Consider the following 26356-nt stretch of genomic DNA (forward strand, 5'->3'; position numbering starts at 1 on the left):
TCAAGGCCCTCACATCCTTTATTACCTGCTCCTTTATTACATCCTTTATCACATCCACTGCCTATGACCTGAGCCACTTGGTTAGTAACACCCTTACTGACCTGCCTTGAAGCCTGTCCTCTCCTCCCCTCCTTCCAGACAAAATCCAACTTGAGATCATCCCACAAACCACTTTCTCTGCTCTTGACTCCATGATGCTGAGAGAAACTGGAGAAAACCCTCCAAAAGCACCAAGTGAGACCACCACAAATTCACAGTCTCAGTCCTCACCTAGATTCTTGGCACCACCTGACAAACATTTCACTTGTCCTCAACCAGCTCCTCCCCCACTAAAGAAACCTTTTCCTTGACCCTGCATCTCCACCCGATGGAGGCACCCTCTTCTTCCTTTCAGAGCTTTTAGAAAGCAGATTCAACACCAGTGGCTTCTTAAGCTCACTTAGGTAGCTTTTATAAGTTCAGATTCCCTTGCTCCACATTGCAGTAAATGAATGGGAATCTCTAGTGTGGGCCCAGGATTCCATATTCAGTAGTTCCCTGGGAGTTTCTGCTGAGGCAAAGTGGGTTAAGAATACAGTGTTGCTGCAGCGGTGGCAGAGCTGCAGCTGTAGCTAGGATTCAGTCCTTGGCCCCAGAACTTCCATATGTCATGGGTGCAGGTGCATCCAGGAAAAAAAAAAAAAAAGTTGCCTTAGCTGGGAACCACTCATTGGCTTATTGTCCCTGATCCTCTTGCCTCACTTCCAGTTTACTCCCCCAACTGCCACAGTCTGGATTCTACCGTCACACTCTAAAATGGGCCCGCAATGACAGCCACTACAACCACTACAGGCATGCTTCCCAGGTTGCCTGGGCTGGACCTATCTGGAATGCTGACACAGCCGGTCACTCCAAGACTTTCAGACACTTTCTCTCCTTGTTTGCTTTCTTCCTCTGCCCATCTGACTTGATACCTGTATGTATGTATGTATGTATGTCTTTTTAGGGCTGAACCCATGGCATATGGAAGGTCCCAGGCTAGGGGTCGAATTGGAGCTACAGCTGCCGGCCTACACCACAGCCACAGCTATGCCAGATCAGAACCTTGTCTGCAACATACACTGCAGCTCAAGGAAACAACAACCCACTGAGCATGGCCAGGGATTGAACCCACATCCTTGTGGATACTAGTTGATATTTTTACCTCTGAGCCACAAGGGGAACTTGACTTGACATCTTTATTGTGAACCTCCCTTGCACCTTCAATATTGGTGGGGGGTTTCCTCAGATTCCCCTGGGTTCAGCCCTCAGACCACTGTTCTTCTCAATCTGCAGTTCCTCTCCAGGAAATCCACATGGCTTAATCTACAATATACTCTCACTCTTATTTTTCCTCAAACATTGTACCCATCTGTCTGACTGCTTACTGGACATCCTCACCTGGATGCCCCACAGGCACCTTAATCTCAAATATCTCTGAGACCAAATCCATAGTTCCTCCATCCACTCCCATCCCTCATCCCACCTCCTCCTCCTCTATTCCTGCTACTTACTATCTCCATTCCTACTGCCCAGAAGCTGTCCTGGAAACCTAGGCGTCATCACACAGCCTTCCTGCTTCCTCATTTTCTATATTCAATTCAGGCCTCCTGGTTTTTACCTCTTAATATTATAAGACTATATTTCTTCCATCTGAAATCTTATTTAGATCCTCCTCATCTCTTGCTCGGGTTATTAAAATAGACTCTTCATCCATCTCTGGCTCCAGTCAAACCCCACCCACAACAGTTGCTGGGTTAGTATTTGTAAAATGCCAGTCTCGCTAGGTCAATTCCCTGGCTTAAAATGCTTCGAAGTCTCCCATGATTTAAAGATAAAATCCTAGCTCCTCCTTAGGATGGCACAGAACGCCCATGATGACTATACTCAACTACAAAGCCGGGACAAGGGTGAGGCAAGCAAGGAGCTAGGGTGCAAAATTTAAGGATACAGTCACTCTCAGAGGCTGACTCTGTACCTGCAGGACCCTGAAAGTGAGTGCTGCCTTAAGTTTTGCACCCCAGTGCTGCACCTCCCTTGTCTCACCCTAGCCTCCACTCTGCCCAACTGTCTCTGTGGCTTTTGGCTTAATAGCCTACTCCACTCCCACATTCTGTGCTTAGTACTCTTACTCTCCTTGTGGCTAGATCCTCACAGATACTAAGAAGCTTCCTGAAGCTCAGGGTGCTTTCAAGAAAGCCTCTTCAAATCCTTGCCTTTATGCTCCCCTTAGGCCCAAGGGCAATAATTCTAGCACTGCCCTGACTACACTAGATTCTCCACTCCCTGTAAGCTTTTCAAGGCCACAGACAGTGTTTGATCATCTTTCTATGGCCAGTGCCTTAGGCAGCACCTAGCAATCAGTGGATGTTCCATAAATGCTAGCTGAACTGAAAGCAAGTCTGGTCTGAGACTTGAGTCAGCCTCAGGCCCATGGTGCAAAGCCCACAGTCATCTCTCATCCCCTTAAGAATGGGGCGACCTCTAAGGATTGCTATGCACCAGGTTTGAACCAGAGCCAGGCATCTGTCCAGACCTGGGGTGTGGGAAGGGTGGGTGTTAAACTACCAGCTCTCCAAGGGTGGTAGTGAGAGTTCTAGAAAATAACTCCCCTTCTGACAAACTTACTTGATGTTAGTCTGGAATTTTCATAGGAATTATACAACACCTAGCCAAGTGCTAATTTCTGAGCTTTCTTCCTGCCAAATTCCCACCATGCTGGCTCACGCTTGCCAATCTTGTAGCAGTGATATTTTCTAGCAGGGAACATGAGTGGCTTTGGATGTTATTCTGAAGCCTCATAAAGCCATTCTTGGGGCCATTTTGTAGAGAGGGATTCAATAATGCATCCCCTTGGAGGGGTTCATTGCTACCAGGAGAGTTCCTTGGAGTTTCTGTATTGAACTTCCTTGAACATCATCTGGGAGAGTCTGTCATACAAGAAACAGCTCCAGGGTAAATAATAATCCATAAGATTCAATTATCACCAGTTTTTACTTTTTTTAGTGTTACTCAAATAGAACACCATGCTCTGGCTTCCCACTTATAGAGCGGCCGGCATGCCTGCCTGCTCCCACACTCCACAGACTGATGTCCAGGCCTGCAGTCCTGACTGAACAAGGGCTGGTGAGTATTACAAGACAATTTCATTGATCTGATCAAGCAGAAAGAAAAGCTGGTTTTCTGACCCAGAGTCTTGGCTGCTATAGCTCCTCCGGGTAGGACCTTGGAGAAGTTACTCTTCTTAGTTTGCCATTTTCCTTCTCTAGCTAGACTTCTAGCTCCCTTCAGGGAATTTAATGGTGATAAATTAGGAAAAAAAATTTTTAAACTACCCTGAAGATTACAAAGAAGAAAATATACCATTGCTAGTCTCAAAAATGATGACTATCCTTATATACAATAATATATAATAAGGCAACCATAAACTATTGTTACCTCAAGAGAGGAAAAAAGACTGGAAAACCCCTCTGTAGACCAAGATGATGCAACCAACTCACACAAGGTTTTACACAGAATTTCAGGAGTTTATGAATCCCTTTAAGATCTTTCATCATCTTCCCAGATATACAAGTATGAACCCTGCCCTGGCTAAGAATATCTGGCTTATGGAGTTTCCTCATGGCTCAGTGGGTTAAGGATCCAGCACTATCATTGCTGTGGCTCTGGTTACAGCTGTGGAGCTGTGGCGGGGTTTGATTCCTGGCCCAGAAACTTTCGCATGCCATGGGTGTGGCCAAGAAAAATTATCTGGGTTAGAGGTTCCATGTGGTCTTTGAATCATTATTAGAAACTGACAGGAACTTGGAGTTCAACTAACGTAACTGTAATCTAATGAGATTTTAGAGTTTAGGTTATGAGGCCCAGAGGGTTTTCGTGGTTGACTTGAGAGCACTGCTGGTGGGTAGCACACCTGCTGCATCCAGGTTTGCTGAATCCCAGTTATCATACGGTACCGCTTTAATACACTCTGTTTAAAACAAATGTAAAGAAGAGAGAAGAATGGAAAAAGACTAACAAGGGGTGGAGAGGGAAAGGAAAGAGTAGCCGTTCATAGCATGTACAGATTGGCTACTACTTGGTTTCATTTTTCTGTTTAGCATAGATATGTTCTCTAGCTCCAAGCCAAAGAGACTCAGCCTGCAGCTCCCTTCTAGCTCCCCACTTTGGATCTGTAACTAGTAAATTCTGATAGTTCATCTGGGGTAGACTTAATGGAGAGGAAGATAAAGGAGCGTGGGCACATAAGCTCTAAACAGTTTACGTCATTACAAAAATGCAAAGAGCAACAAAGAATCTATTCTTTCCAGGAAGTGGGGAAACATTTCTAAAGAGAAAGTATGAGCCTTGAAAAGAGTAGGGGTACATGTAGCAAGGAAAGGGCATTGGGTGGTCCCTGTGGGTGGGAGGTGGGTATTAAAACAGGGTGAGATGTGAGTGAGACACAGCCGGGGATGCGTCTGGAAGGCATCTAAAAGTTTTTTAGGGAGTTCCCATCGTGGTTCAGTAGTAACAAACCCAACTAGTGATCCTGAGGATGCAGTTCGATTTCTGGCCTTGCTAAATGGATTAAGGATCTGGCATTGCCGTAAGCTATGGCGTAGGACACAGACGTGGCTTGGATCTGGCGCTGCTGTAGTGTAGGCTGGTATCTGTAGCTCTGATTCGACCCCTGCTAGCCTGGGAACTTCCATATGCCATGGGGTGTGGCCCTAAAAAGACAAAAACCTTTTTTTTTAAACTGGAGAATATCAAAGTAAGATTTGCATTAAATTAAATTAATTTATTTTAGCTACACCTGAGGCATGTGGAAGTTCCCAGGCCAGGGATCCAATCTGCACTACAGCAGTGACAATATCAGGTCCTTAACCTGCTGAGCCACCAGGGAACTCCCAAGATTTTAATTTTAGATAGATAACTTTAGTAACCAGATATAGGACAAATCTAAAGAGATTTTTTTCCCTCCAGTTAGAGACCGGTTGTCCAGATTTATTTATTCATTCACTGATCCAAATTTATGAAGCTCATAATATAAGCCAGGCACTGATCTAGAGAAGAAAAGATAGCCTACACTGGGTCAGTAATGATGGAGACAGAGTCATATAATCAATAATACATATTGAGGAGCTCCTGTTGTGGCTCAGTGGGTTATGAACTCTAGTATCCAAGAGGATGTGGGTTCAACCTCTGGCCTTGCTCAGTGGGTTAAGGACCCAGTGTTGCCTTGAACTGTAGTATAGGTCCCAGATGGGGCTCAGATCCCAAGTTGTTATGGCTATGGTGTAGGCTGGCAGCTGTAGCTCCAATTCGACCCCTAGCCTAGGAACTTTCATTTGCCATGGGTGCAGCCCTAAAAAGACAAAACAACAACAACAACAACAACAAAAACCCAAAAACTTCTCTAAAAAAATTAAGCCTTACTTAAAAAAAAAAAAAAAATCAGCGGGACCTGATGACAATATTGGGTGTAGTGGAGACGTGGGATGAAAAGGAAATAGAAAGCATAATGATGGAGAGTTGAAATTAATATTATGTCCACAATTTTAGAATTATATAAAGTCTAAAGGAGTTTTCTGTAAGAAGCTCCACAAAGATTAAAACACACACATCAAAAAACAGTATTCTTTGCACCACCTTTGAACCAGAAGACTACTTTGGAATTTATTTCTCCAGGTCAGAGACTTGGATCTGCCCTAGGGAAGTAATTATAAAATCAAATGAATTGTAGGTTGAATCCAGAGAGGTTGAAATAAAATACAAATGTCTTGCTGAGCTTCTCTCCACAGCCTTGTGGTAAGCCTTTTCTACCAGAATTCTAATTTTGTCAAAATGGGGTTGCTTTCATGTAATTTTAGAAGGAGCTTTAAAAATGAAGAGCAGTAAGAACAGCAAGTGAACACAGATGGGCTGGGAACAGAATAGATTGGGTAAATTTTTATAAAAATAAAAGGTATCTCCTCTCAATAAAGAGAATAAGATGGGATTTTACAATGTTACTTTAAGATGCAAAAGACTAATAAAAGCATTCATTTCTGCTTTCTTGATTCTTTATCTACTATTACGAGTAAAGAACAGAAAATTAAAAGAAAAAAAGCTACAACAACAACAACAAAAAGACAAAAAAAAAAAAAAAATGGAGTTCCCGTCGTGGCGCAGTGGTTAACGAATCCGACTAGGAACCAGGAGGTTGCGGGTTCGGTCCCTGCCCTTGCTCAGTGGGTTAAGGATCCAGCGTTGCCGTGAGCTGTGGTGTAGGTTGCAGACGCGGCTCGGATCCCACGTTGCTGTGGCTCTGGCGTAGGCCGGTGGCTACAGCTCCGATTCGACCCCTAGCCTGGGAACCTCCATATGCCGTGGGAGCGGCCCAAGAAATAGCAACAACAACAACAACAACAAAAAGACAAAAAAAAAAAAAAGAAAAAATCTATATTCTATAAATGCCTATTAAAACACACTTAGTTCTGCACTGTGTTGTATACATCATAAAGTCTTGCTGGGCAGGTGGCCCAGATCGCCTCCAAGTCTCACAGTTCTGTTAGACGAAAGGATGAAAGGTATTATTTACAACCCTGGGAATGAATTAATCCCTGGAGAAACAGAAAGATTGAATTTTCTCATCTGCTCAAATTCAGCTGGCTTTGTACCTGAGCAGGGCACCAGGGACTGGTTTCCTCTTGTTGCCACAGGACAAGACACTAGACTCGGGTCTTGAAGCTATATATCTGTCTTGTCAGCACAGAAATCTGGCACTAGACTGTTCTCTCTCTGTGGACAACCACTATATACTTGTCCTTCCTAGTAAACGGTTTTCAGGAGTTCCACTTCTGGGAAACTACAGGGACAGCCCTGACAACAACATAAAAACATACTCAAGATGACTTGAAGATGCCCCAGTTACAGGGTATGAGCCCATCCTAAGCAGCAGCTAATGCTATAGGGGTTGCATTTTTTTTTTTTTTAAAGTAGAGAAAAACAATTGCTCAGAAGAAGCAAAGCTACACTAATGCTGACATGCAAACCCAGTCTTGACAGCTTAGTGGCAACTTTGCTCCTGGTCTACAGGTGAAGGGAGCTCTCTGTCTTGCAGAGACCTTCTATTGATGCAGGAGAGAGGCACCTGTGAGGAAGGACCATGTCTCACCCTTGCTGAGGCATTTCCAGTGAGCTTTGGAAAAAAGACACCCTTTTACCAGAGCAGAGAAAGGGGAAGAACAAAGAAGCCACATAGTACAGGCTGTTGTCTTCCATGCTTTATTGGTAGAAAGGGCTGAAGACATTTTATATGCCCTCTACCCCTGCCAAATTGTCAACAGGAACAAAGTCAGGATTGAAACAGGTGCCCAAGGCTGCTCAAGATCTGTGGGCCCTGCCTGAGACAGAGATCTAAATGATGCTATAGGTTTTTTTTGTTGTTGTTGTTGTTGGTTTTTTTTTTTGTCTTTTTGCCATTTCTTGGGCTGCATCCGCAGCATATGGAGGTTCCCAGGCTAGGGGTTGAATCGGAGCTGTAGCCACCGGCCTACACCAGAGCCACAGCAACGTGGGATCCGAGCCGTGTCTGCAACCTACACCACAGCTCACGGCAACGCTGGATCGTTAACCCACTGAGCAAGGGCAGGGACCGAACCCGCAACCTCATGGTTCCTAGTCGGATTCGTTAACCACTGCGCCACAATGGGAACTCCGATGCTATAGGTTTAAGACAAGGGGATCTTATTGTATGGTGCTTGCTTGGGCTCTCTGAAACGCTATATCGAGATATCCCTTTCCTCTATGTAATAATGCCCAATCAGCAAGCCTGCAATAAGCAAAATGGAGGACAGGACTTCATCTCTCCCCAAAACACACACGGGGGGAAGGTCCCCTTTTTTACTGAGTACCTCAGCCACAGTATTACAGCTACTATAGAATAAAAGGTGCTATTTTCTCACATAATGGGTTTTCCCATCACCTGATAAATTATTTACTGAGAGTCTGTAACCAAGGTAAAAACACCCCCAAAGTTTAGATCTGCATCAGCATTTCCTTTGAGAAGAGCTCAGGTTACAGCTTTCATAAAGGGCAAACAAAAAGGAGTTGAAAACAAATAAAGTATAAATTTACATCCATAAAAGCTGGAGACTTGACCTCTGTGTCTTTTTCCCCTCTTTTTAAATACAGTTCTAACAAGCTTTTTTTTCTGTTTTCTTTATAGAGAGGCAGAAATATATTGAGAAGGAGAAATGGGGAGGAAAACAGTGAGAGAAGCTGGGAGGCCACCTGTATAAAAGGTGGCAGAAGAAATGAGAACTGACAACCATCCAAAGCTTTTTTGTTCAGTTTCTGGCTTCCTATTTTATGACTATATGGTGATCTTGGCTCTCTATATAATCAAGAAATTCATTTACTTTTCTTTTTTCTCTCTCCTTTCCCCCTCCCCAGAACCCTTCTTCCATCTAACCACACTGTAAAGTCTGTAGATTACAGGTCTAGTTAAAAGCCAGAGTTTTAATACAAGACTACCTAGGTTTGAATCCTAGCTTTCCATGGCGCCTTAACTGAGTGGTTCTCAGTAAGTTACTGAAACTACTGTGCTAGAGTTTCCACATCTGATAAATAAGAAAAATGAGCTGAACCTACCTTACAGGGTTGCGGTGTGGGTTTTTTATTTATAAAGCCCTCTCTGAAATACCAGATTCTATTGTCATAACCCCCACCTCATCTCACAGATAAATAGTATCTTCCTTTTTCTCAATTCAACATAACCGCAGTCTCTAGATACTGCATGTCAATTCTCAGAATGCTCAACAGAGTGTGGCTTGTCTAACAGGTTTCTTACAGCATGTCTCAGAAGAGTGGACTTGGGGTTCAGTACAGTCCAGTTCTGGCTGAATATCCGGTACACCTGTGTGTCTGCCCTGTGTGACCTTGAACTTAAGGTCAGCATAGGGTAATCCAGGGCCACCTCAGGGATTGCAGATGTACCAGAGCTTGGTGCAGATCTGACAAGGCCCCAGCCAACCTCTATGAGCCCATCCATTTTCTGCGATGAAAAGCATGCCCCAAGTGCTTCAGCAGCCCAGCTCTTCCCTGGAGAGAGTCTCGCTATTTCCTGTACTGCCCATTCTTGTTCATCTCTGTCCAAAATACCTTTCTCCTCGCTGCCTGGCAAAATTTTACTTTCCCTTCCAGGTTTTATTTCACTCTCATCTCTATCGAGGAGCCCCCAGGCAGTGCTTTCTTTCTATTCCAAGTCTCTTAGTTGTATCTACCCTGACATTTTCCAGGTTAATGAATAATATTTGGGCAGGGTCTGCCACTGCCAACTCCTGGCAAGCCCAGGCACATAGGAGGCACTTCTGAATGACCAAATGACTTCGGACTGGTCTCAGTTAAGCCATCTGCTCATGAGCTTTGGAGTCAATGTTAAGAGTCAGACAAAATATGAGTTCCTAGAGATTTGCTCCTGGCTGAAACTGGGCCAGACGTGTGAATTATTACATCACTAAATGACAGAGTAGAAGTTACCACCCATTTTTGGAGGACGTTCCAAAGGAATCATACAATTATTTGTTTCTTAAGCATTTCTGAGAAGGAGGAAGGAAAAAAACCTGTATAATTTCAGTTTAAGAGTCATTGGGCAAACAGATGTAACATATGTGGGAGGGGCTGATGTATGGATTTGTAAAAGAGAATTATAAATTTTTCATGAGCTCTGAAGTTGTTACAGCTTATTTACGTTAGTGATAGAGTTCTAACAATTTTGAAGAGTGGTGGAAATAGCAGTAAAATCACAGAATGTAAAAGTTACAAGCAACCTTACAGACCAATTATTGGACTCAATCATCAGTCTATGATAAAAATTTCACTGGTTCACAGAAAACTGAGATATATATATGGATAATCAGCTATCACTTTTTTAAAAAAAAGTAAGATAAAGTCAATTTAAAGGGCCTTTTTTAAATTCTAGGATTAAACTTTCCCTACTTTTGTGGTGTTAAAACATTCTTTCTCTTATGAAAAATGGTGATTATGAATGGTAATTTTATTGGTTTATTTATTTATTTATTTATTTACTTATTTTGTCTTTTTGCCATTTCTTGGGCCCCTCCCGCGGCATATGGAGGTTCCCAGGCTAGGGGTTGAATCGGAGCTGTAGCCGCCGGCCTACGCCAGAGCCACAGCAACGTAAGATCCGAGCCGTGTCTGCAACCTACACCACAGCTCATGGCAACGCCGGATGGTTAACCCACTGAGCAAGGGCAGGGACTGAACCCGCAACCTCATGGTTCCTAGTCGGATTCGTTAACCACTGCGCCACGACGGGAACTCCTGGTTTATTTTTTAATAAATTTAGCCTATTTACCTCTGTTCCTTATTATTATACCAATGGTTAAATTTTTTTTTTTTTAGAAATTGAAATATAACATACATACATTCCCAATTAGTTTTAATAGCCCTCTATTTATAACAGCCTTCTAGCCTGGCAAAAGGAAAATTTAGGCAACCCCAGGTATTTCCCAAACTGTTTTTTAAAATAAAATATATGGGAGTTTCCATCATGGCTCAGTGGTTAACGAAGCCTCTGGTACCCATAAGGACATGGGTTTGAAACCTTGGTCTCGATCAGTGGGTTAAGGATTTGGCATTGCCATGAGCTGTGGTGTAGGATGCAGACACAGCTCAGATCCCACGTTGCTGTGGCTGTGGTATAGGCCAGCAGCTACAGCTCCGATTCAACCCCTAGCCTGGGACCTCCATATGCCATGGGTGTGGCCCTAAAAAAAAAAAAAAAGATGAAAATAAATAAATAAAATAAAGTTTATGGATCTGATTTATGAAAATTTATTAACTCTGATTGAATTCAACTTCCTTCCTATTTGCAGAAAGGGCAATGAGTCTATGGAGATTAAATGCTAAGTATTATACATGCACTGAAGGTCCCCTAGCTAGTTAATGACACAGCCAAGATTAGAACACAGGCTCTTGCCTCTCTGAGAGCCCAGAGCTCGTATAGTCTATTCAACTTTGCAGGCGTTCAATTTAGCACAGGGTATAGAATCTGATCCTAAAGTCACTTATGGTACAGAACTGAGGTGAATGTGCGTTCTATGCTGTCCATTAGACTGCATGTAAAGCTCTACTGTGCTTTGCCACAATTATCTCTTACAGTCATGACAAATCATCTTTACCTGGCATGAATTATGTATTTTTGTGATTTTCATCTGATTAAAACTTAGCAGGAGAGCATAAAATTTTATAAACATATAGAAAAGAATATGCCCTTATTTCATCACCTCTATTTATAAGCTACTTAGTTTATTTTCTTCCTTATCAATCACAAAATAGCAGCTGCTGATATTTTTCTCTTGCAGTTAATAACATCAGTCCTGGAGTTCCAGTCGTAGTGCAGCAGAAACAAATCCGACTGGAACCATGAGGTTGCGGGTTCGATCCATGGCCTCGCTCAGTGGGTTAAGGATCTGTCATTGCCGTGGCTGTGGCGCAGGCTGGCTGCTACAGCTCCCATTCGACCCCTAGCCTGGGAACCTCCATGTGCCTCAGGTGCGGCCCTAGAAAAAACAAAAAGACAAAAAAGAAATAATAATAATAACTTAAGTTCTAACGTAATCATTCTACATTTAGGACAAGATGTGCCAGCTCACTTATGCCCATTAATTGAGCCACATCAGTATCAAAAAATAACACATGTTACCAAGACAAACATAAAAGTCCTGGAGCCATGAAAACATTCAACACTGTGAAGCCAAAAAATTTTAATCCATTTATCTTGGATTATTATTCTAATTATTTTTGTTGTTACCTTGTCTATGGGAGCTTCTTCCTTCCTTCCTTCCTCCCTCCCTTCCTTTCTTTTTGCTTTTTAGGCCCTCACTTTTGGCATATGGAAGTTCCCAGGCTAAGGGTCGACTCGGAGCTATAGCTGCCAGCCTACACCACAGCCACCAGCCTGTACAGCCACAGCAACACGGGATCCGAGCCCTGTCTGCGACCTACACCACAGCTCATGGCAAAGCTGGATCCCTAACCCACTAAGCAAGGCTGGGGATTGAACCTGAGTCCTCATAGATACTAGTTGGGTTCATTGCCGCTGAGCCACAACAGGAACTCCCTATGAGAGTTTCTAATTCCTGCTGTTAACTGAAGTTGCTGCTTGGTAGGCAGGCTCACATTCTTTTTCCCCTTAAAAATTCTGAACTAGCATCCACAAACACAACCTCATTGTTATAAAGATGCCAAAAATAGAAGTTTCCATTGTGGCTCAGGGGTAACGAACACGACTAGTATCCATGAGGACTTGGGTTCCATCCCTGGCCTTGCTCAGTGGGTTAGGGATCCAGCTTTGCCGTGAGCTGTGGTGTAGGCTGGTAGTTTCCATATGCTGTAGGTGCAGGGTTAAAAAGACAACAAATAAACAAACAAACGAGCCAAAATAAAACAAAAACCCTTACCTAAAGCAAGGCGAGTGCCTGGTAACCTTAAAGTATTAAATCTTACTTAGATCCCTGGGTCTTTTTTTTTTTTCTTTTTTCAATTTTGGAAATTTGAAGTAACTTTATTTTCATTTATTTATTTATTTATCTATCTATTAAGGGCTGCACCCGAGGCATATGGAGGCTCCCAGGCTAGGGGTCTAATAGGAGCTATTGCTGCTGGCCTACGCCAGAGCCACAGCAACGCCAGATCTGAGCCACATCTGTGACCTACACCACAGCCCACAGCAACACAGGATCTTTAACCCACTGAGCCGAGGCCAGGGATTGAACCCTCAACTTCATGGTTCCTGGTCCGCTTCACCACGATGGGAACTCCTGAAATAACTTCAGACTCATAGAAATGTTGCAAAAATAATATATCTTTGTGTACCCTTCATCCACCTTTCTCGAATGTTAACATTTTACATGACCATGGTACAATGATCACAACTAAGACATTTAACCTGAAATAACACTATTAACTAAACTACACACTTCATTAGAATTTGACCGGTGTTCTCACTAAAGTGTTTTCTTGTTTGTTTGTTTCATGATCCAGCCTAGGATTCCATGTTATACTTAGGTATTATATCTCCTTATCTCCCTGAAACAGCAAATCAGACTTTCTTTGTCTTTCACAATGTTGATATCATTGAAAAGTACTGGTCAATTATTTTGTAGACTGTTCTTCAGGTGGGTTCATGTAATGTTTTCTTCTGAATGGACTGGGGTTTTGCATTTTTAACAGAATACCACACAATTGATGTGCTTTTTCAGTGCATCATAGGAGGGGGATTAAAATGTCAATAGACTTATTACTTGTGATGTAAACCAAGATAGTGCCTTGGCTTCTAATTGTTCATATTCTATCATTCTAAGCTCTTTATTAGACAACTAAAGTAGTAGCACCCTTACACAAGGTGGGAACAGAAAGGACAGGGCTTCCTGACTTTTCACAAGTAGCTGCACCCTGAACACAGGCCTGAGGACATAAGCCATGTGACAAAGGAGCTATGAAGTTACATGTGACACATCCTAGAAGTCAAAGTTGCTGTCAGACACAGGCAGGAGACCTGATCAGTCAGGGGCAGCATGAGGGCAGCTCTTCCTTCAGAAGAGGAGCTGATGCAGAAAGTGTGTCTGTCTTTTCTTTCTTTCTTTCTCTCTCTCTCTCTCTCTCTTTCTTTCTTTCTTTCTTTTTTTTGTCTTTTGTCCTTTTAGGACATATGGAGGTTTCCAGGCTAGGGGTCTAATCAGAGCTGTTGCTGCCAGCCTACACCAGAGCCACAGCAATGCCAGATCCGAGCCGTGTCTGTGACCTACATACACCACAGCTCACGGCAACACCGGATCCCCAACCCACTGAGCAAGGCCAGGGATCGAACCTGCAAGCTCATGGTTCCTAGTTGGATTCGTTTCCGCTGCACCACAACGAGAACTCCCAAAGTGTGTCTTTACATTTATCTGATCTTTGATTTTAACAAAACCACAATAAGAATATTTATTTACTGCATTGGGGGGTAATTGCTTCAAGGTAATTTCTATAAACTACTACAAAAAAACAGCACCCCTGCCAGTCATTTTGCTGTCACTCATCTGTCCCCTAGAGATAGACGAGGGTGCACATACAATCTCGCACAAAACTACACCCCTCAATTCTGGAGGTAACACATGAACCAAGGTTCTTTCTTTTGTTTGTAAAATTGAGATATAATTCACATTATGAATACTATAATGTGTACTTTTAAAGTGTACAATTCAGCAGTTTTTAGTATATTTACAAGGTTGTGCACCATCACCACTATCTAATTCCAGAATCTTTTCAACATCCTCAAATGAAATCTTGTAGCCGTTTTCACTCCCAATTCTCCTCTGCTCCCAGCCCCTGGCAACCTGCCAATCTACTCTCTATCTCTATGGATTTGCCTATATAAACCAAGGTATTTTTGATCCCAAATAATAATAACCAAGATGATTTCAATCCAGTTAATCCAGGAGACAAACACACACACACCCACCCACCCACCCACCCATGAAATCCAGCTCTGGCAACACCTCACCTTCCCTTTTGATACGCTGGACTTCCCCTTCCACCTGACCCCCCAAATGATGTCTCAGAGGTGATGCAGCTGCATTTGTCCTCCTCAGGGTAAGGCCCATCCCACCCTTTCCTATTCTGTCAAAAACCACATCATGTTCCATTAGGGTCCTGCATTTGTGAGCTAATGCTTAGATTAATTTATCTCTAAGTGCCAAGGAGTAACAGATTTACATTTTCATGGAGAACTTCTGGAGTCTAATGATCAGCTAAGATGACCAGCTGACCCAGGGTGTTTGGGACTATCTCAGTTTATGCCTGTTGCCTTTTTTTTTTTTTTTAATGGCTGCATCTGTGACATTTGGAAGTTCCCAAGCCAGGGACTGAATCCAAGCAGCAGCTGTGACCTATGCCACACAATGCCTGATCCTTTGACCCTTGAGACAGGCTGAGGATTGAACCTGTGCCTCTGCAGCAACCTGAGACACTGCAGTAGAATTCTTAACACCTCTGTGCTCCTATAAAAACATTTAAATTAACAAACCTGTAGGGATTAGAGTTTCATCCACAGGCAAAAAAGCATCAGCTTCTATAGTGACTTCATGGTCATATATATTTGGGGAACCCTGAGAGGCAAAAAGAAGAGAAACAAAAGAAGATTTAATGCTCAGCCTTATTTTATATATTTGCTTTATAACTTCTCTTGAAGAAATGTTTTTAAGCATTTGCAAAAACTTTAGAAATCCCACTAGACTTATGATGATGATTAATATGTTCATTTAATTTAGGTAGACAGGGGTGCAAAATAGCAGCCAATACTTTTGGAAGAAACTTTCAAATGTGACCCCTAGGATGTATTTTCTTTTCTTTTTTTTCTCTATATCATTATTTTATTTTATTTTTTAATTTTTAATTTTTTTAATTTCCCTAATACACTATTTTTTTTTCTACTGTACAGCATGGTGACCCAGTTACACATACATGTATACATTCTTTTTTCTCATATTATCATGCTACATCGTGACTAGACATAGTGTCCAGTGCTACACAGAAGGATCTCATTGCTAATCCATTACAAAGGCAACATTCTGCATCTATTCACCCCAAGCTCCCAATCCACCCCACTCCCTCCCCCTTGGCAATCACAAGTCTATTCTCCAAGTCCATGATTTTCTTTTCTTTGGAAAGATTCCTTAATGCCGTATATTAGATTCCAGATATAGGGGATATCATATGGTATTTGTCTTTCTCTTTCTGACTTACTTCACTCAATATGAGAGTCTCTAGTTCCATCCATGTTGCTGCAAATGGCATTATTTCGTTCTTTTTATGGCTGAGTAGTATTCCATTGTGTATACATACCACATCTTCCTAATCCAATCGTCTGTCAATGGACATTTGGGTTGATTCCATGTTTTGGCTATTGTGAATAGTGCTGCAATGAACATGCGGCTGCATGTGTCTATTTTAAGGAAAGTTTTGTGTGGATATATGCCCAAGTGTGGGGCTGCTGGGTCATATGGTAGTTCTATGTATAGTTTTCTAAGGTACCTCCATACTGTTCTCCATAGTGGCTGTACCAGCTTACATTTCCACCTACAGTGCAGGAGGGTTTCCTTTTCTCCACACCCTCTCCGACATTTGTTATTTGTGGACTTATTAATGATGGCCATTCTGTCTGGTATGAGGTGGTACTTCATGGTAGTTTTGATTTGCATTTCTCTAATAACCAGGGATGTTGAGCATTTTTTCATGTGCTTGTTGGCCATCTATATATCTTCCTTGGAAAAATGTCTATTCAGGTCTTTTGCCCATTTTTCCATTGGGTTGTTGGCTTTTTTGCTTTTGAGTTGTGTAAGTTGCTTGCATATTTTAGAGATTAAGCCCTTGTCAGTAATTACCTCTCAAAGGCACTGCTACCTAACACCATCACCTTGGAGGTCAGGATTTCAACATATGTATTTTAGAGGGACATAAACATCAGTCTTAATAAGTAGTAAAGAGAAGATTTGTTGACAAAAGATAATGTTTGGTTTTGGATTTACTCTGAAGTATTCATAAGACAGGCGGGAATGTCTGTCTTTTTGATATTGGTAGATGTGGGTTCAACCTTGGTTTCACAGAGAAATGCAGAGGTCGCAGATTTAAGAGTCATTGGCACATAGTTAATAATTCCAGGTATAGGCATGGATGAGAGGTCTCAGAGAGACTTAAAGAATTTGAGGGAAGAGGTCTGAGGATAGATTCTTGAGGAGCTGCAGCCCTAAGGGGACAGTAAGAGAAAGAAGAATAAATGGAGGAGATAAAAAAATCTATTATAGGGAGTTCCCGTCGTGGCGCAGTGGTTAACGAATCTGACTAGGAACCATGAAGTTGCGGGTTCGGTCCTTGCCCTTGCTCAGTGGGTTAACGATCCGGCATTGCCGTGAGCTGTGGTGTAGGTTGCAGACGCGGCTCGGATCCCGCGTTGCTGTGGCTCTGGCGTAGGCTGGTGGCTACAGCTCCGATTCAACCCCTGGCCTGAGAACCTCCATATGCCGCGGGAGCGGCCCAAGAAATAGCAACAACAACAACAACAAAAAAAAAAAAAAAAAAAAAAAAAAAGACCAAAAAAAAAAAAATCTATTATAAAGGTCTTTTTCTCAAAGACCAAAGTCAACAGGATGCAATGTCAATGAGAGGGATAAAGTAGGGAGAGAACTCCAAAGAGATCATTTAGTAGAAACTAAAAAATTACAACAAAAGAAGCGGACTCATAGATATAGATATCAGGTCAGTCTCCCACAGCAACAGAAGTAAAAGCAAAAATAAACCAATGGGACATAATCAAACTTACAAGCTTTTGCACAGCAAAAGAAGCCAAAAAGAAAACAAAAAGATACCTTACAGAATGGGAGAAAATCATTTCAAATGATTCAACTGACAAGGGTATTTTCTTTTCTGAATGGAATTATGAAGGTGAAAAGTCAGAGAGACAATGGGTTTGAAAGCTCTTTGGAGTTTGGCTTATTAGCAAGGGGTTTCTTCTACTCGCTCCACTTGCCAGGCAAAAAAAAAGAGCAAGGGCCAGTGACCTGTAAACACAGGTGCTGGACAGCCAAAGCATCACCTCCAGGCTCACTGGGGGTGGCCCACATCACCCTTTCTCTGGCCTACTTCCCACCCAGAGGACCTACTCCCTGCCACGTGGCAGAAGCCCAGGAGTCAGAACTGGAGTCCCATCTCCTCCATAAAGATGCAGCCTGGGAGTTCCCGTCGTGGCTCAGTGGTTAACGAATCCGACTAGGAACCATGAGGTTGTGGGTTCGATCCCTGGCCTTACTCAGTGGGTTAAGGATCCGGTGTTGCCGTGAGCTGTGGTGTAGGTTGCAGACACGGCTCGGATCCCACGTTGCTGTGGCTCTGGTGTAAGCCGGTGGCTACAGTTCCAATTCGACCCCTAGCCTGGGAACCTCCATATGCCATGGGAGCGGCCCAAGAAATGACCAAAAAAAAAAAAAAAAAAAAAAAAAAAGATGCCCTCCTGGTAGAGTCAAAGGCTGGTACACGGAGTGGTCAGAAAGGCCTAGGGTCCAGTTCCAGTTCTCAATGAGTGGCCCAGGGAAGTCACTAAACCTTCTAGAATCTCATTTCCTTTGGTGTAAAACTGGGCTGATGATGCCCCTGTTTTTGTCCAGGGTTCTTGTTCAGTAAAGACATGTTTTGCTGCTTGCAAACCGGAAAATACACATATATGTTTCTAATAAAAAGGATTCTATTTTAATAGCAGTATTTTATTTTATTTTTATTTTATTATTTTTTATTTTTAAGTGATTTTTATTTTTTCCATTGTAGTTGGTGTACAGTGTTGTCAGTTTTTTACTGCACAGCGAAGTGACTCAGTCACACATACATATATACATTCTTTTTCTCACATTGTCCTCCATCATGCTTAATAGCAGTATTTTAAAGCTTCACAGCAGATGATGTGGAAAGGAAACCAGGTGAGGGCTTTTGCTGAATGAAAGCTCAAAACTAAACCAAACCAGCAGTTTTCCACTGGGGATGATTTTGCCCCACAGATATCTCAAGACATTTTTGATGGTCATGCCTGGGGGTGGTAAGGCCACCAGAGAAGTAGTTGTGAGAAGAGGCCAAGAATTCTACTAAAGAGCCTACTATGCACCGGACAGCCTCCCCACCTGCACAACAAAGAATTATCTGGCTCAAAAGGTCAACAGTGCTGAAGCAATCTTCTCAACGAAACCCTGAGCAAAGCTAAACTAAAGGCTCTGCGGGGTTTCTGAAAAGTAAGCAGAGAGGCAGAGCCCTCTGGGTTAACTGAAAATATATTCCACCATCAGAAGACTTAGCTCCACACCATCAAATGGAGTTGTCCTGAGGAAAAAGATCACGATTTTAGAGGCCATGAGAATCAATGTCTACATATGACAGAAACTGGTTTATTTACACTACCAGGAGGCTGTTTCTGAAGAACTATGATTCTCTTGTAGCTTCCCAGCAGATAAGTGCTGGACAGGGGTAAGAGTGTGTGGAAGACAAGGCTGAGGCAGAGGTACCTCCTCAGCCCCCACTATCCTAGACACTTGTTTGGTCCCTGATCTGACCTGGGAAGGCAGGTCCAAAATGGGAGGAGACTGTACCCCTGCCTAGCAAGGCCTCTCTGTGTGGCTCTCCCTAATGTCATCATCTCCCTACTGCCATCATCCCTCAGGATACTGCCAGCACCTAAGAGAGCTCTGGGACTAACTGTTTCTTTGGCTCTATCTATTCAATGCTCAGTTCAAGGTTGAGTAGTATTCCATTCTATGATTATATCACAATTTGTGTATCTACTTTCCTGTTGATAGACTTTGGAGGAATTTCTTTGTTTTACTATTATAAATGGAGCTTCTTAGGAATTTCATTTTTCTGTCTGTTTTTTGGTACTAGGGCAGGAAGAAAATGATTCAATATGAAAATCACACACCAATAAGTTGAGTCCAAAATGTTTGGAAGGGAGTTCCCTTCATGGCTCAGTGGTTAACAAACCCAACTAGCATCCATGAGGACTCGGGTTCGATCCCTGGCCTCGCTCAGTGGGGTAAGGATCTGGCATTGCCATCAGCTGTGGTGTAGGTCGGATCCCAGGTTGCTGAGGCTGTGGCATAGACCAGTGGCTACAATTCTGATTTGACCCCTAGCCTGGGAACCTCCATGTGTCGTGGGTACAGCCCAAACAAACAGACAAAAAACCCCAAAATGTTAAGAAGAAGCTGAAAGGAGAAGGAAAGGAATACTGACTAGGCACACACTCTCTTGATCAATGGATCACTAAACAGCAGTAACATTCCTTCAGTAAAGGAAGTACAGTTTTCATTATATGACTCTTCTGACACGGAGTAATGTAATGATCTATTCTGATGGAATATTACTGTTGGATTCTTTTCCTTTCCAGGCTGATGAAAACTTGGCAAGGCATGCTGATTCACAGACAGAACTGAGACCCATCTCTGAGTTCAGTGTTTGCTTTGGTTAACTTTGCTTAGCTGCTGCTGTTTGTAACATTAACCACTTATAGAGCTCACTGTGGTTTGGTTGGGGCTTTAAAGACTTTTTGTCCATTGTCACTACCACTGCCTTAATTCAGCTCTTATCACTGCTAGCAGGATGCTACAGACACTATGGTTACTACCCAAAAGTCATCTCACCTCCCTATTAGCAAACTCTCTTTCCCCTGGCAGAACACTGACATTGATTTATCCTATGTGAGGATATATTCAGGGAAAGGACCCCCACCTTGGGCCTGAGGGCAAACTTTGATTTGTCTGAGCCCACCAGGGTGGTCTAATGCCCTTCCTGGTGATTGGGTTATGCGGAGCATAAGACATACTTCTGGCCAACAAAATATGAGGGGAAGTCTGCCGAGGAGCTTCTGGGTAAAGTTTTCCTTATTCTTAAAAATAGAACATTGGAGATATGAAAAACAGATCAAGTCCTTTTTTAAATCTCTGGATGTGACTATATGAAGAAGTGGCTTCTGGAGCTGTGGCAGCCACCTTTTGACCATGAGAGGATAAGCCTGAGGACAAAAGCCATAACATAAAGAAGCAGAATGGAATCATGGAACAACTTGGGTCCTTGAAGACATACCTACTCAGTCATACAAGAACCATAGCTATTGCTTTTCATCTCAAATTGCCCCAGGCCTGCTTTCATAGCTCTTTAAGCAAAGTTTCAGTTAAAAAAAAAAGTTCTCCCAGTTTTGTGTTAGATAGGAAAGGAACAGCCCCCCCCCCAAAAAAAACCCCAACCAAAGTGCAACCTACATGCCTTTTCCATTCTTTGATAAACATAATACCTTTTTCCCCTTAGGCCTCTAACACTCAAACTTAGAAGCAATGAGTCAAAGTCTGACCCTGAGTAGGACAAAAATACGGCTTATTAAATTTAAAAAAATATATATAAGATGCGCTGACTACTTTAAATATCCAATTTTGAGCTATTTCCCTGGGGAGGGTTTAAGACACATAGGGAGGGTAGGGCAAGAGATGTTCTGAAAACGCAGAGAGACCCCTTGACTCCAGGCCCAATGACTGCCCATCAACGCTTACCTGGGTGCTCCAAAAGGCTGGTGGTCCCCACCCACCCTCTGCCTGAAGCTAGTGGCTGCAGATTTGAGCTGCAGTTGCTGAGACAGCACACAGAAGGGAGTTGACCCTGACCACCCTTGTGGGACAGGTCTATGACCTGGGAAAACATTCAGCCTCTGGAAAGAAATTCAGAAATACCTGTCACTCCAAGTCCTTGTAGGCTTGAAAGGGGGGAAAATTCTGGTCAGGAAGGTCCTCCTTTCAGGTAAATAGAAAGAGCCTTAGTGATTCTATGTTCACATGTTCCCGTTTTATCTCCTTCACTTGAACATGTTGGCAGATCTAATACTTCAAGTCTAACTTCTCTATTTCTGAATCTGTTCCTTTAGACCAACCCCTGGTTATAAAATAAGATGTCTTGAGTAGATAAAAATGTGGAAAATAGTGAATAATCACCATGACATACTACCCATATATAAAACCATTATTATTTTGTTCTATTTCTCCAAAGTTTCATTCTGAACTTATTTTAAAAACTGGGTGTCTTTATGCCCATGATTGCATAACCTCTTATGTTTAGGCATGTTTGTTTCGTTTTTGTTTTTTGGTCTCTCTTTAAGATCTCAAGAAGGAGGGTGAAAGTTCTTGAAGTTAACGAAAAAGGAAGTGAAGAATCACCTTTCTTATTTTCAAAGGAAGAACTTTGGAAATGATGTAAGAACCAATTAACTCATGCTATTTGAAAAGATCCTGGAAAAAAATCAGCAGATCATCAGCAAACACCTAAAAAGTGTAAAAGTGCAAGATATTACTAGTTGGCTGTGAACTTCATCTTGTGGTAGGAAATGATGCCAAAGTGATTCTGGTGTATTGAACAATGACAAACTCTTCAGATGAAGAGGAAGTCAGAGACAGAAGCTACAGAGTTTAGCTAAGCTTTTGATTCTGTCTCATGTAACAGCTTCCTCAAACAGCTGAAATACTACCATTAGGAGGGAATGAGGTAGTTTAGAGGGAATTACCTAAGAGGGGCTGTCACTGTCTCCACACCATTCTCAGGGTGGGCTGTACAATGTGAGCAAGACAAATACTGGCAGCATATCTAAAGGAGCTGGGCTAAGCACATTTTTGGGGATCCAAGGGTGGAAAGTGCCCTAATTGGAAGTAATTTTTTGGAGCAGGTAGGAGTGGAATAGAGGAAGAAAACATAAGCATATTTATGTGAGATGAGAGGGAGTTCTTAAAATAGCCAGTGACTTGTCTGTTCACATGAGGCAGCACATTTTACTCATTTTCCTATAACTTCCATTTGTTGAACACCTACTATGAGCCAGAAGCTTTGCTGGGGACTTTCCTCATCACAGGGGTGACCCCATTGCCAGAGTAATTCCATACTGAGTTTCTCCAGCCTCTTGCCCAGGTCATTCCGCAAAGCGCATTGCAGGGGAAAAGAGAAAATGACACTTTACACTATAGCAGGTAAGCAGAGGCAAGTTCACCTACCTGGCCCGCCAGGTTGAAATAAGAGTGGTTGGTCAGATTGACTGGGGTGGTCTGACTGGCCTGTGCTCGATAGTTGACCACGAGCTCCCCACCATCCAGCGTGTATGTCACCCAGACTTTTAACTCTCCAGGGTAGCCTTCCTCACCATCTGGACTGACCCTCGAGAACTCGATGCCATTTGACAGCACCCGAGGGGTCCAGAGGACCTGGAAGAAAGTGTTTTCAAAGTTGTTTAGTCACTCCAAGCCCAAGCTAAATGCCACATTTCAATATTTAGAAACAACTTGGAATGTGAAAAATAAACTAGTGAATATAACAAAACAGAAACAGACTCATATAGAGAACAAATTAGTGGCTACCAGTGGGGTTATCATAGGGGTAGGGTTATATTAAAGGTACAAGCTACTATACATAAAATACATAAACTACAGGGATATATTGTACAGCATGGGGAAGATAGCCAATATTTTATTTTATCTTTTTTTTTTTTTTGTCTTTTTGCCTTTTCTTGGGCCGCTCCCGCAGCATATGGAGGTTCCCAGGCTAGGGGTCCAATCGGAGCTGTTGCCGCCGGCATACACCAGAGCCACAGCAACACAGGATCCGAGCCGAGTCTGCGAGCTACACCACAGCTCAAGGTAATGCGGGATCCTTAATCCACTAAGCAAGGCCAGGGATCAAACCTGCAAACTCATGGTTTCTAGTCGGATTTGTTAACCACTGCGCCACGATGGGAGCTCCAATATTTTATAATAACTTTAAATTTAGTATAACCTTTAAAAATTGTGAATCACCATGTAGTACTCTTGAAACTATTTTATTTCTTTTGCTTTTTAGGGCCACACATGCAGCATAGAGAATTTCCCAGGCTAGGGTTTAATTGGAGCTGCAGCAGCCGGCCTATGCCATAGCCACAGCAACTCAGGATCCGTGCCATGTCTGCAACATACACCACAGCTCCTACCAGATAGATCCTTAATCCACTGAGCAAGGCCAGGGATTGAACACGCATCCTCATGGATAGTAGTTGGCTTCTTTCCCCACTGAGTCACAATGGGAACTCCAAAAAATTTTTAAATATGTACTTAAAGACGACTTATTCTAGGAAGAGAAATGGTTATCTAATCTTTAAGATGTTTGAATAATAGCTTGGATTTTAATTCTTTTTTTTTTTTTTTTTTTTTTTTTTTTTTGTCTTTCATGGGCCGCACCCATAGCATATGGAGGTTCCCAGGATAGGGGTCGAATCAGAGCTGTAGCCACCAGCCGCAGCCACAGCAACTCAGGATCTGGGCTGCATCTGCAACCTACACCACAGCTCACGGCAACGCTGGGTCCTTAACCCACTGAGAAAGGCCAGAGATCAAACCCGTAACCTCATGGTTACTAGTTGGGTTCGCTAACCACTGAGCCACAATGGGAACTCCAGATTTTAATTATTCTAAAATTTTCTTTTATACAGAAAGTGGCTTTTGAGAGAAAATTTTTTTTCCTTTACCTATTCACATTCCCCATACTCTTTCGTTCTAAATTTATACATGTGTCTACTATATTTTCTTCACCTTCTTAGGTAGGTAGGTAGGTAGATAGATAGATAGATAGATAGATAGATAGATAGATAGATAGATAGATAGATAATTGGCTGTGCCCATGGCATGCAGGAGGTCCTGAGCCAGGGATTGAACTCTTGCCATGGCAGTGACCCATGCCACAGCAGTGACAATGGTGAATCTTTTCATTTTTTTTATTTTTTGTCTTTTTAGGGTCACACCTGCTACATATGGAAGTTCCCAGACTAAGGGTAGAATTGGAGCTGTAGCCACTGGGCTACATCACAGCCACAGCAATGCTGGATTCTAGCCAAGTCTGTGACCTATACCACAGTTCACGGCAATGCCGGATCCTTAACCCACTGATCGGGGCCAGGGATCAAACCCAAGTCCTTATGGATACTGTCAGGTTTGTTACCGCTGAACCATGATGGGAACTCTGACAACGCTGATTCTAACTGCTAGGCCCTCAAGGAACTCTGATATATATATTTTATCACGGCTTCCCATTCAGATAAATGTCACACAGCAATATCTGCGAATATAATTTTAAAAAATAATCTTAAAAAATCAGTCCCAGGAGTTCCCGTCGTGGCGCAGTGGTTAACGAATCCGACTAGGAACCATGAGATTGTGGGTTCGGTCCCTGCCCTTGCTCAGTGGGTTAACGATCCGGCGTTGCCGTGAGCTGTGGTGTAGGTTGCAGACGCGGCTCGGATCCCGCGTTGCTGTGGCTCTGGAGTAGGCCGGAGGCTACAGCTCCGGTTAGACCACTAGCTTGGGAACCTCCATATGCCGCGGGAGCAGCCCAAGAAATAGCAAAAAGACAAAAAAAAAAAAAAAAAAAAAAAAAAAAAAAAGAATCTTGGATTAACAGCAGTTTCTCTCTACTCTGCTTTAGAGGCTTCAAAATTACACTTGAGGAAGGAAAATCAACATTTATTGAGTGCCCATTATGAGTCCAGGCACTTTGCTAGAAACTCGCAGACGCTATATTATCTGTCTCAGGGCTGACTTAAAGTAGTGCCATTACCCTCATTTAAAGATGAGAAAGTGGAGGCTCAGAAAGAATAAATCGCTTGTCTCAGGTCACACAGCTAGTAAGACAGTGGATTTGAATCAAGTGGTCTAATCCTGAGCCTGCTCCCTTATTCTATGCCATCAGAGGATGAGGTGGCCCCCCAGTTCCTGCAGGGTGCTCTGGGGTCACTAGCAAAGGGATCCTTTGCAGACATGAGACCTCTATTTGTTGGGTACTCACCAGCCACTGACCTGGTGCTTTACACAAATCATTTTATAAGGTAAGGATGTGGTTGAACCAAATGAAATTACCATCTTTGTAGGTCAAAACTGTTAAATACTGGCAATTTCACATGGCTCCAGCTAATACAATTACTCCAATTTTGCAGATGAGAAAATTGAGGTCAGCGCAGTTAACTTGCCCACTTCCACCTCCCACATTCCAGGGGATGGAGTAGAACCCTTTCACATTTCATGCAACTGTTTAAAGGGGAAAAAAAAATCGTGTTTAAAGTCATATATGTAATTAGTGACAGAGCTGGGTTTCAAATGTAGCCTGACAGTCTATACTATCCCCCATCTTACTTTCAGTGAATGTTGTATTCCAGTCTTCATTTTCAATAGCAGAGTTGAGGCCAAACACTATCATTCTGAATAGAGTTGGGGAGGTCCCCTCATGGCTCAGTGGAAACGAATCTGACTAGCAACCAAGAGGACGAAGGTTCGATCCCTGGCCTTGCTCAATAGGTCAAGGGTCCAGCATTGCCATGAGCTGCAGTGTAGGTCACAGACTCAGCTTGAATCCAGTGTTGCTGTGGCTGTGGTGCAGCCTAGCAGCTACAGCTCCAATTCCACCCCTAATCTGGGAACTTCCAGATGCGCAGGTGCACCCCTAAAAAGACAAAAAATAAAAAAATGAAAAGATTCAGCATTGTCACTGCTGTGGCATGGGTCACTGCCATGGCAAGAGTTCAGTCCCTGGCTCAGGACCTCCTGCATGCCATGCGCACAGCCAATGGCTCGGAACTGGTGTTGCTGTACCTGTGGCATAGGGTGGCAGCTACAGCTCCGATTCGACCCCTAGCCTGGGAACCTCCACATGCCACAGGTACTGCCCCCCCTCCAAAAAAGACAAAATAAAAATATAAATAAATAAATAGAGTTGGGAGATCATAACT

General features: G+C 42.9%; 1 protein-coding gene across 2 annotated transcripts in view; it reads right to left on the reverse strand.

The window, feature by feature from the left end:
* The window catches only part of GALM (galactose mutarotase), a 67330-nt gene that overhangs the window by 27493 nt on the left and 13481 nt on the right, over positions 1–26356 (reverse strand). For both annotated transcript variants that reach the window (XR_014839576.1, NM_214406.1), the window contains 2 exon segments: positions 22608–22814; positions 15077–15158 (listed from right to left, as the gene is read on the reverse strand). Coding sequence is in view for 1 of the 2 variants with exons in the window: in NM_214406.1 (NP_999571.1) it covers positions 15077–15158; positions 22608–22814 (289 nt within the window). In the remaining variant the exon portion in view is untranslated.

Source organism: Sus scrofa, chromosome 3 (genome assembly GCF_054392235.1).
Source record: "Sus scrofa isolate SSC_HxYL_T2T_F1_AM1 chromosome 3, Sscrofa_HxYL_maternal_Yorkshire_Landrace_v2.0, whole genome shotgun sequence".
Lineage (NCBI taxonomy): Eukaryota > Metazoa > Chordata > Mammalia > Artiodactyla > Suidae > Sus > Sus scrofa.